Raw genomic sequence first — 12,524 nt, forward strand, 5'->3', positions numbered from 1 at the left:
CTTTCAGCTCATCATAATAGAAGGCCAGGGAGACCCATGTGCACCTTAACAGCCTGGCTGCCAGGTGATCCACGGCCTTGAGAGTTCAGGGTGCTGGGGGAGAGGAGACGGCTCAGGGGGTAAGGTACATGCCACACATACATGGCGACCTGGGTTTGGATATCCCCGCCCACTGTATGAAGCTGAGTGTGAGTGGAGTCTCAGGGACTCCAGCTCTGGGGGACAGACACAGGAGGATTCTGAGAGCTCACAGGTCCAGTCAGTCTAGTCAATGGGCAGGCCCAAGATTCCTTGAGAGACAGTGTCCCAAAAATATAACATGAAGAACAGAATAATAAAAGAAAATACCAAGCATCAAACTCTGTCCTTTACATGTGCACACATAGGTCAATATATATCTGTACACACACACACACACACACACACACACACACACACACACACTCAACATGCTAAGATTAGAAAACACCCAAGCAGTAGCCATAACTACAAACTTCATAGTGTGGGGTACAGAGTCCCCCAATCTGGCCAGCTTTTCCTTTACTTGACTAGGTCCCAAACTTTTAGGTTCCTAGGCTTTCTCACAGACACACCCCTCTCATTTACTAGTCAGCCTCCCTTAGAGTATGGCCTCAGGCTCCAGGTTCCCTTCTCCCAGAACCCTAGCCAGGACTCTTTCCGCCCAGGGCTCATTCAAGGATGCTCACCTCTGTTCCTGTGCCAACAGCTCCGTCAGCTAGAGATGCAACTGGAGCAGGAATATGAGGAAAAGCAGTTGGCTCTGCATGAGAAGCGTGATTTGGAAGGCTTGATTGGAACCCTGTGTGACCAGGTAAGGTACACACAATGGGGACATTCGAGGGGATTCAAAACCCACTTCTTGGTTCAGCGTGAGAAGACTAGCCGCAGGGAGAGCCTCTTCTTCCCTGTGTTCCCAAAGCAATTCTTCTCCATCCATCCTTCTTGCCTACATTCACTGGCCCATCAAAAATCTCCAGAATGGGGACCGACAGAGTTCTTAGAACATACCAAGGGGTAAAGAGAATGGCCCCGGGTGGGTGGGCAGATGAAGCTGTGTAATCTTCAGTGGCTACTGGCTGTGAACTGTGGACAATGCTTGCACTATCAGGGTGAGTATGGATGGCCACTACGACCACAGCAAACCTTGTAGGGACAAGATTTTCCAGGAAAGTAGCCAGACCAGGAGCCAGGCAGATGTGCCTTCCACCTCTGCATTTAGGTGAGCTTATTAATTGATCTAAGCACGTGGAGCAGTAGAATTCCCCAGGCCTGGATCAATCACTGTCTTGGGGTCCTTGGAATAGCTCTATGGCATTCTGAAAACAATGTTTCTTGTGGTGGGGACAGTCTTATATTGTGGGATGCTGAGCACTCTGGTCACCACGAGCTGCCTTCAGCACCCTTCCCAATATGCCAGTTAGAAAAGCCTACAAACCTTTCCAAGTGTCCCTAGACACATCACTCTCCCCACCTCCCTCCACCACTGTCCACAGCAGCCAGCAGAGCTCAAAGCCGTTCTGATTTCAGAACTGGGAGCCTTCCAGCTACTGTGACTGACGAGCTGGGCAGCAGAAGGAAGGCTATATTTCAGCACCAAGCTGCGGTTGAGAGCTCTTGTCAGGTCCCCTTGGGTTTAGGCCCATGTGCTGAGGAAGAACATTTTGGAGGGGACATGAGGTGAAGCAATGGGCTCCAAACAGGGCAGCCAGGACCACGAGAGACAAAAGGGGATATAGACAAAACCTCCAGGACGCCCCCTCCCAGCAGTAGACCACTTCCTCCAGCCAGATCCTTCTACTAGGTGACACTTAGGGAGAACCAGTGGTGGAGGCTAGCATACCAGGACCAGACCACGTCTGAGATACACCAGCAGCAGGAGATAGATAGGCCTTCTGCACCTGAGCCTCCAGAACCACTTTACATCCCAGCTATGATGCTGATGTCGTGTTGATGTTTTTGTGATGTAGCATGAATTCTAATGGGTCTTAGTAATAAAAACTCAGACTCTGATATTAGGGGCTGAAAGCTGAAAGATCAGAGGAACAAAGCAGCCAGCTACCAGTTCTTACCTCTATGAAATCCTCAAACCAAATGGGGTAGCCTGTCTCTACAAGTCCTCAGACGGAATCCTCAGACTGACTTCAGTGAGCCCCTGTCTTCTCCCACATCCCCCCTCTCTCAGCCCAGCCCTATCCCTTCCTGTCTTCACCTCTCTAGTGTTGGGATTAAAGGATTGTGAGCCACCACTGTCAGGCCTCTGTGGCTAACTAGTGGCTAGCTCTGCACTCTGATCTTCAGACAAACTTGATTTGCTACAGCACAAACAAAATACCACCACCTGTGATCTTTGTCAAACCTACAGAAAAGCAGGCACGCACGTGGGTGGTGTGTGTGCAGTCACAGGGGTCACACAAACAAAACACTGCCTCGTTGACCACCTGATAGGGACACAATGCTTTCCAGCCATCTGGAGGTCTCTTCCCTAATCTCCCTCCACATCTCTCTCCCTTGTCTTTTGCTCCCACCGAAGAAAGCTTGACACTGGTTTTGAGTGTAGTACACAGAGATTTCCTTCAACTGGAATCCAATGGCCTCACTGTTGTTCTGACCTCAGTAAACCTTTTCTGTCTGTGTGAGCCCTGTGTCTGCCTCTTCAGAAACAAACCACAGCCTTATCCTCACTCGTGGCTTACTATCTGTGGGAGTAGCATCATCTCCAGGGTGTGTGACTGAAAGAAAAGAGCCCCTGGGGAGGATCTGCCTTTCGACACCCCACAGATGTGGCCTAGCCAGAGTGTGTACCGTAACTTCCAGGAGCCGGTGCTGCCGATCCCTTGTCCCTGGGGAACTGTGTGGTCTCCTCTCCAGGACTCATCCAGTCATGACGACTGGCTTCTGTATTTTCTGGGAATCATTCACGATCTGCATATAAACGCTAATTAGTTTCTGATAATACACGTTTCAGTGACTCTGCCTGTGGATAATCCCCACCTTTGTCTAATAACCGCCCTCAGCTAACCGAGTCTTTAATGCAGCCAAATTAACCACATTTATGGCTTATGCTTTTCTCCTTGAGAGCTGCTTTCATCAACTTCAGTTCACATTTTACCATATGTCTTAAAGCTCTAAATTTGCTTTTATGTTATGATTAGGTTTTAATTCATCTTATGTGGGTGTGTGGTATGAAGTCAATACCTATCTTTTTCTGCTATGTCTAACCTTCATCTTTTCACCATCCCTCGTGCCGTGGGTATGTGCAGGTCCCCATGCTACTTGCTCCATGCTCCTTTCTGCATCTGCACTATCTGGTCCTCCTGATTAGCTTTCGATAAATTACAGTGTCCTCAATGGCTTTTACCATCAATTTCATGCAGCTCAAGTCACCTTAGGAAGGAATTATGACTGAGGGATTACCTAGATCAGGTTGGCCTGTGGGTCTGAATGTGGGCAATTGATGTAGGAGGACTCCGCCCACTGTGGGTGGTGCCAGTCCCTAGACAGGTGGGCTTGGGCCATATAAAAAAGCTAGCAAACCATGGCAAACAGCATCCTCCAGGGTTTCTGCTTCAAGGTCTTGCTTATGTTCCTCCTTTGACTTCCCTTAATGGTGAACTGTAACCTGGAAGTGTAAGCCATTTACACACACACACACATCACACACACACACACACACACACACACACACACACACACACCCTTCCTTCACCAAGTTGTTTCTGGTCATGGTTTTTATCACTGCAGCAGGAAAGAAACTAGAATACAGGGCATCATATTTTGCTTGTCTTTGAAAATAATCTTGTCCTCTTGAGTTTTCAGTGACCTTAAGATGCAGGCTGGGATGTAGATGAGTGATAGAGGACTGGCCTAGCCCACATAGGACCCCATGTGCCATACACAGTAACCTGATAGGAAAAGATTTCAAGCCTGGAGAACACTTGCTGTTTTTGCAGAAGACCCAAGTTTTAGTCCCAGAACCTACGCGGTGGCCACAACTGTCTCTAATTCTACCTCCAGGGTATCCAAAGCCCCCTTCTGGCCTCTGTGGTTACCAGCCATGCACAAGTGATATGCAAACATATATGTAGGCAAACACACATACACATAAAATAACAATAAGTAAATTTAAAAACTTAAGGAAAGGGATCCCAGAGGTCACTTGATTCATCGGAATGGCTTCTTTGCAGGTCAGATTGGAGACAACTGACAGTTCCTGTTAGAACACTGTGTTCTTGTCCGCAGCCCCATCCTGACTCTATTTATTACAGTGTTTATTTCTTAACCGTACAGCTCGCAAGCATTTTAATTAGATTCATTCCTAGCAAACTCTTGGTTTCCTCAGATTTACGGCCAGTATATTTTTCCGTGTTTTGATTTTTATTAAGCCGCCTTCAGGCCCGTGAGACACCTCCACAACATCAGCCTTGTTATCTAGCAAACTCAACAAATCCAGTGTTTTCATGTTTTACCTGTCAATTATTTTATCTTTTCCTACATTGATGATTTTACAATTTGGAAATGAGAACACTTTTGCCTTTGGGGGCAAGGAAAAATCTCAACTGTTGCCAAAAGAAACGTGTTGCTGGTTCCCCTCCAGCTTACCACTGGCCTCTGGCCGGGGCTGCATCCGGACATATCAGGAAATGCGCTTTTCTTGTGTGAATGCCACTAAGAATTATTCATGTGACTATCTCCAGTGTGTGTGCTATCAGTAATTTCTGTCTGGTTAAATGATCTTCACCCATCTCCAGATCTGGAAAACTGTCGGTTCTCATTCCATGCTGTTCAGCTGAGAACTCCACTCTGTCGGCTCTGCCCAGACAGGAATGCAGGGTCTCCCAATCTGTCTCCCACACTGATTTACTTAGCCATCTGATTTTTAATGATTTATCATTATTATTATTATTATTATTATTATTATTATTATTATTATTGTTATGTGTGTGTGTAAGTCCTGTGTTGGAATGTACAAATAAGTGTTGTGCCTGAGGAAACCAGAAGAGGGCGTTGGATACCCCAGTGTTGAATTACAAGTGGTTGTGAGCCACCATGTGGGTGCTGGGAACTGAAGCTGGGTCCTCTGGAAGATCAGTGCTACTCTTAGCCACCATCCCTTGTTTGCCCCGAGTCACCAGACTGCTAGCATTTGTCCGTTTGGATGATGACACTTTAGGTATTTTTCAAAACTGAAATCATGATATTTACAACTTTCTTTCCTTGTAGTGTTTGTTCAAGATCAAACTAACCTTGTAAAATCCGTGTGCACCTGTTTTCAAGATAGTGGTTTTTAAAGTTTGCATATGTGGTTCTTGAAATTTTGAAATACTGCTTTTTAACCCTTTGGGGTGCAGGACAGATGCTTGACACTGCTAGGTGCTGCTGTTGCCGCCAAGCATGAAGTCCGACCTCTTCTCTCCTTAGTGAATGATTTTGGGAACAACATCTTACTAAATCTCTGACCTTGTATCAAACTTTGGATATATGCTGATTCAGAGCTTTTTCTGCAACGTTTCCTTCTGACTGGAGCGAGTCTGTCACATCACATGATCTGCTTTCTCAATCAGCAGCATCGTGCTTACAATTCTTTTACTGCTACCAGAACTTGGGGAAAACCGTCTCTTGTCATTGTCAAAGACCCCTCTTGTGTATTTATAAACACCCACTCTTAACTTTGCTTCATCTTTCCTTCTCTTTTCTATTAGTTTGGGCTTTGTTCTATTTTGAGCTTGAGTTTAAAAATTTTAACTTACATTCAATGTTCCTTATTGAATGGTTTAGAACTGCATAAATCTTTTAAAATTTCAAGTGCTAGGAGCATAGCTATCTAGTAGAGCACTTGCCTAGCAAGTGTAAGGCCCTGAGTTCAAACACAGCACTGCAGAAAAACGAAGAACTAAAAATTAAAGTATTAATCTGATGGAAGTAATGCCCTGACCCCTGGGTTGCTGTGTCTCTGGTTTCGTGACATCCTCGAGTTTGTCACTTTATCACACACATCATTTAGGAATTAGACGCTAAGAGACGAACACTTGGGATTATTTAGAGCAACGTTTGAAGGAGTTTTCAACATAATGGCATTTCTGACAGTAGCAGGGTGGGATACCTGGTACTTTTAATTGACATTGCTTGGATCTCCAGGCCACTTTAATTTGTGTTCAAGTTTAATAAGACACTAAATTATCGATTTATATTGGTGGGGGGCTCTGTACATAGTTAATTGATCAAAGTTGTTAATTTTGTGATTTAAAGATCACATAAAAATAGAAAGCCATGCATCATTAAAGTATGAAAAAATGTGTATATACCTCTTTATGTGTCTGTTACTGCTGACTTTTGGTTTTATCTGCTTGCTCTGTAGCTTGGGGTTTCACACCCCAGTGTGAGTGTGGATTTGCTAATGAGTGGGTTATAATTTCTCTTTATGTATTTTGTGGTTGTATACTTACATACTCCTGAGTTTGATATGGTTTTGTTTTCCTGGAAGACCGTTTACTTGGAGACTACATGATAGCATTCTCTTTTCCATGAGTGATTTTGCCTTATGTTGTTCTATTTGATTCTTCCAGTCACTCTGCCTTCAGGACCCTCTCGATCTCTTTATTTTCAACCTCTACAACTTTACATAAATGTGCACATGACTAGCTCATGTTACCTCTAAACACCCGGACAATTTTAATCTGATAGTTCAGTCTCTAACTTCTCATTGGAGAATTTAGTTCATTTACATTTATTGCTATGACTAGTCTACTTGAACTTATTCGGGTTCTCTCATTTTCTGTTTAGTTTTGTTAGTTTTTGGTTCCTGTCTTTGCCCTTACTTCATGCCATTTCTGTTTTTCAATAAACCGATGATTTTATCTTTTCTTTTGTTCTACTTCTAGAAACTATTAACTATATTTCTATTTTTTAACAGCTAGTCATGAGGACTCAGTTATAATTTTTCTAATGTACTTTAGTTTTTTAAAATATATCAATGGTGTTTGCTCCACATAACTGAAAGATGGAAGACTTTGAGACAGTGCAGTGACTTGTCCAGGGTTGGGTGATTGGTCAGTGGCATAAGAGGATTTGAAGTGAACTCAGCCTGTGCTATTTTTGTAAGTCCGTAGATTTCATATCTAGTAACATGCCATTGCTTAAAATTTCTTAGTTTGGCATGGTGGCACAAATTTGTTATTCCAGCACTTGGGGACAGTGGAGGCAGTAAGTTCAAGAATTCAAGGCCAACTTGGCTACTTGGAGAACAATTTTTTAAAGCAAAAAGTTCTATGTCCCATTAACTAGAGACAAATGCTTGTGGACCATGTTTGTGGGCTGTGCTCTCAGGCAGGCCCTCTCTATAACCCTTTTGCTGTGCAACCACACACAACAACATATTTTTCTCTAAGCCACAGTTTCCCTACCCACAAAGTCCATAGCTGTGTCTCTGAATCACATTGACTAGTGCTCAGGAGTTTGTTTTTACAACTACCCCCAACAGCTTGCCTTTATGATAAAAGGGAAACAACCCAGGTTGAATGCAGTTTCCAGAACAGCGTGAGTCATGCAGATTCCTCACTTAATCATTAGGCTCATTTATCCAAATTTGAATCACTGAACTCTCAGAGTGCTACTTAGTTCACATTAATGTAAGGAAGTTCTCTCTGCTCCCTCCTCCCTGTATCCCTTAAGATGGAAAGGACAGCTCGAGCTGAGGTTTTATTGTGGATTCTGTTTACACAGCTTCCTGGAAAAGGGCGGCAATGCCAACGTTTCAAGAGACTGCAGTGGCAACAAGGCTCGTAGCCATTCCAACAACATGGCCAGTGCCATTAGCAGAGGAGGCACTGATGCCGACTTGTTTCTTAGGAAAGCTGAGTGTTAACTAGAGGGAGAACAGACAAAAGAATGGGAAAAGCACAGAACCCGTGCTCATCACGGTGAAAATCTGACTGTGCAGCAGGGGAGTGTGGGCTTCAGGAAACCGTCCATTGTCACAGTGGAACAGTAGTTAGAGACCCACATGCTGAGCTGAGGTCCTTGGGTTCTGAATTCCTACTTGGTGGCCCAATGGACCAGGCAGATTTCGTGCCTGTGGCATGCCTCCACATCCCAGTGTTCTGAGAGGCCCATGCCATCTCTAACTATGTGACCTGCCCACACCTGAGGTTTGTATGCCATTGTATTGATCACACAGCAGTCCACATGCCAAACCACATATCCTCTCTCTTGGCTCCTGAAGGGCCTTCTATCTGGGACACTTTCCTTGAATTACTAGCTAGGAGCAGCTAGCTCCAACTTCTGGTGCCTAGCTCCTCTGTGTCTCAGAGCAACTTCTTGTAAAAATTAAAGAGCTGGAGAAATGGTTCCATGGTTAAGAGCAATGACTGTCCTTGCAGATAACCTTGGTTCAATTCCTAGTACAAACATTTCAAGCCACAACTGTCTGTAACTCCAGTTACAGAGGATTTGAAGCCTTCTTCTGGCCTCCACAGGCACCAGGTACATACACAGTACACAGACAGAGGCGCAGGCAAAACATTTATACAATGAAATATGATAATGATAATGATGATGGTGGTAATGGTGATTATGGTGGTGATGATGGCGGTGATGATGATGATGGTGATGATGATGGTGGTGATGGTGATGATGATGATGATGGTGATGATGATGATGATGGTGATGGTGGTGATGATGGTGGTGATGATGATGGTGATGATGATGGTGGTGATGGTGATGATGTGATGATGATGTGATGATGATGATGGTAATGATGATGGTGGTGATGATGATGGTGATGGTGATGATGGTGGTGATGATGATGGTGATGATGGTGGTGATGATGATGGTGATGATGACAACGGCAGCAGCAAACGCACCTCCCTGGTGATATAACTTGCTAAAGTTGCCCTTTCTTGACACAGCAGCTGGGTTCATACCCCAACTCTGTGTCTTCCCCAGCAAACCGCCCTGATCATCATCAGACTCCTCCCCATGGATTTAGGCTGTGTGCTCATCCCGGGTATTACATGTAATTCACCCCACAAAGCGTTGAGAATCCTTCCTGTTGCTTAGAACCCATCCCATATACGTGAGCTGGCATTACATTCTTAAAGGCAATAATAACAACAATGTGTATTTTAAGGGATTGCCACACGAGTTAAGTGTGACCACATGTGACAGAGTGTGACAGGGTGCCCAGCATGCAGCACAGCTGAGCTGAGCTGAGCTGAGCTCCTGAGCTCCATCCCCCTGGCTGTGTATATTTATACCACAGACCAACATTTTAAATTTACCACAGTAATCCATCTGAGGGAGGAGTCTGTATTTCAAGAACCAACTCATCTTTCAAAGAATTCCAAGCTGGCCGTGGAGAAATCATGACAGGAAATCTGTGGGTGCACGCACCAGGTCATTGAGCAGTAGCTGTAATCCTGCGCCTGTAAAGTACTTGACACGTAAAGGGCTCGGCCGCTCATTATCACACCTGATCCCCTTCTTATCTCAACACAGAGAACAGGGATTTCTCAAAACCCTCTTAGAGACTAGAAGCCTTGATTCTGATGGATGGCAGACTTCGCCAGGGTTCCTGCCACCAGAAAATGGTGTACTGGGGTTTAGAGCCTAAGCCACCTCAGTCTTAACCTGTATTCCTTTTGGTATATTCTTGGGCATCCTTAGCAGAGAGGAGGCATCTGGCAGGCAGGTAGGCAGAGATCCCCAAGATGCAAACAGAAGTCCCTATGACAGAGGTTCTCAACCTTCCTAATGCTGTGACCCTTTAATACAACTTCTCATGTTGTGGTGACCCCCAACCATAAAATTATTTTCATTGCTGCTTCATAACTGTAATTTTTCTACTCTTATGAACCATAATGTAAATATCTGTGTTTTCTGATGGTCTTAGGTGACCTCTGTGAAAGGGTCCTTTGACTCCCAAAGGGTTCATGACACACGGGCTGAGAGCCACTGCCTTATGATGAGACACCCATTTTATTCTCAGTACCCACCTATTGGCTGGCCCCCGGGTCTTTTTTCTATCCCTGGATGTTCCTGGGACAAAGAGGCTCCTGGTGTCTTTAGGGGACACTTACCGAGTTCACTGGGGTCCCAGTGTGATTCTGTCTATCCCATGCGTGGGCTGCACCCATTCCATTGGCCTCTGGGAATCAAGACATCTACGTAACTGTCCTGATCCTCATGATAGGGTGTGGCATCTTTGTGACCTTTTCTGTTCCCCAACAAATTTAGAGTTCTGAGGGAAGGAATCTGTGCACTACTGGGCAAAGTTCCATCCACAGAAAATGGCTCCTGTGCCTGCCTTTAATCTGGCAAAAGCAAGTTGCTTTGTATATCAAAAGCTTCATTTAGGTATTTGGAAGGAACACAGCTGCTCTTTGCTGAGAACCATGATGAACTCCATAGCAACCAGCAGTGTAACTGGGGGTGAAGGAGAGAGGGTCTCTGTGTGGATCCCACCTGACCTTTATAACACGCCCCTCCCATACACACACACACTCACTGAATCACGAGTGTCAGTGAGCCCTCCAGGAGGTCCCTCATGCCCATCTGGGCTGCCCTAACTTCTCTAAAGCATCTAGAAACTCTTAGCTTGATGCAGAGGACAGAACAGAAGGAGCTGGGCCTTCCAGATTATGGTGATATTCGTGGGGTCTTGTACATGGTCCAGTGGCAACCCTGGGGCTGAACAAGGGAGAGCAGGTATCTAGTTTCATAGCATCCTGGTGCTTGGTGCTGTCTCATTTGGCATATGAGAGTGGAAAACAGTCCTTCTGCTGTCTTGTCTTGTGGTTTTGAGATAGGATCTCACACTGTAGCCCAGGCTAGCCTCCAGTTCACAGCAGGCCCCCATCTCAGCCTCTCTGGTGCTGCATTTAAAGGTGTGCCACATGAGAGGCAAGATTGAGCCCATGGAGTTTAGCTCTAAGAACCTTGGTCCCGGCCACTGCTTTCCATCTAAACTAACCATTCTTTGGCTTCCAGATTGGTCATCGTGACTTTGATGTAGAAAAGCATCTCCGCCGGGACCTCAGGAGGACACACGCTCTGTTGTCTGATGTTCAGCTCCTTCTGACCACCATGGAGGATGGCAAGACATCAGTCAGCAAGGAAGAGCTGGAGAAGGTGCACAGTCAGGTGAGAAATGCCCTCGTAGGGAGAGGGAGCTCTTCTGGGAAACACGGTCAGAGGCTCCAACCCATGGGAGGTGGAGATATGGACCAGGAAGCCACAAGGCAGTAGGGAATGAGGGGCAGGACCTGCTCCCTTCTGTTGGGTGGAGCGAATTGTGACTGTTTGGAGGGCATGAGCAGATTAGGACTGGGTAAGTGGCTGAAGGTAGTGTATGTGAGTGTATGGACACTTTTGGTGGCTACCAGGGCTGGGTATAGGAGACACAGCTCAGGGTTAATACTGCATTGTCACCTCCTCGTGGAACTGAGAACAGCTGTGGCCATTTGGCTGTCTAGGTGGATGCTAATGATGCAGGTTAAGGTTTCATGGGGGTTACCAGCTGCCACTGACCGGAATCTTCTTCCTGCCCGCCTCTCACATACTGAATGCTCTGTGCATGTTGTCACCTGCCATCTCTACAGCTTAGTACCATCCTGTTAGTCAATGAGCAGAGGCTTGCTTGTGGATTTCAGTGGTTCAGTCTGTGATCACTGCACCCCATTTTTGTGCTGAGGTAGAACACCATGGGAGAGAGGGCATGGGAGAGCAGAGATGCTCATCTCACGGCCAAGAAGGAGGGAGGGAGGGAGGGAGGGAGGGAAGGAGAGGGGGCACTAAACAAAGTTCCATCAACCCAGGAGACACAGTGCCACCATCTCACACTCTGTGACCTTTTCTCTTCCCTTAGTGGGCCATTCTCACCCTGTTCCACCATTCTGGCTTGCTCCAGACCTCCTTTGTCTTATGTCCTGGGAAAGGCAGGGCACTCGCTCACTCTGTGTCCCCTTTGTGATTTCAGCCAGATGCACTTAGTCGTCATGAGAGCTCCAGGGGAGCAGAGGGCACCTCATGCTGTTTATAGATGGGACATTTTGCCCAGTGGTGGTTAAGTGACATGGCAGTAAGTGACAGACCTGGGACCTGAAGCTTTTGACTCTGAGTTCAGAATCAGGGTCTCTCTGTGTCACATTGCAACCTGTTATGTTAGAAGAAGAGTGGGGAGGCCTGGACATCTTATTTCAGCTGGGGCCTGAGCACCTCACAGAGTGACAACCTCACATCCCTTGTTCCTGCTTCACAGCCTCCAAGTTACCCCTACCCTCAAGTGGGTGTTCTGACAGAGTAGATTTCTCCCCTCCCCCTCCTTTAAAAGTGTTCCCTGCCATCCCTCTGCAGGGTTAAGATGTGCGTTTCCAGGAAGCAGCAGTGTTTAATGAGGGCAGCTTGGGCACAATCAAAGAGCCTTATTCTTCTGTAATTCCTCTTTCCTGCTCTCTGTATCTGGGTCCCAACAAAGACATCCACAGCCTCAACTCTCTGCCGCTGTTGTC

General features: G+C 46.1%; 1 protein-coding gene across 2 annotated transcripts in view; it reads left to right on the forward strand.

The window, feature by feature from the left end:
- The window catches only part of Myo18b (myosin XVIIIB), a 213,481-nt gene that overhangs the window by 108,671 nt on the left and 92,286 nt on the right, over window positions 1-12,524 (forward strand). For both annotated transcript variants that reach the window (XM_041649253.1, XM_041649254.1), the window contains exons 33-34: window positions 728-832; window positions 11,005-11,157. In XM_041649253.1, the coding sequence (XP_041505187.1) occupies window positions 728-832; window positions 11,005-11,157 (258 nt within the window). The remainder of the gene's footprint in view (window positions 1-727; window positions 833-11,004; window positions 11,158-12,524) is intronic.

This window comes from Microtus oregoni, unplaced genomic scaffold (assembly GCF_018167655.1).
Source record: "Microtus oregoni isolate MIOR12 unplaced genomic scaffold, Mior012 000003F_ref0000135, whole genome shotgun sequence".
NCBI lineage: Eukaryota > Metazoa > Chordata > Mammalia > Rodentia > Cricetidae > Microtus > Microtus oregoni.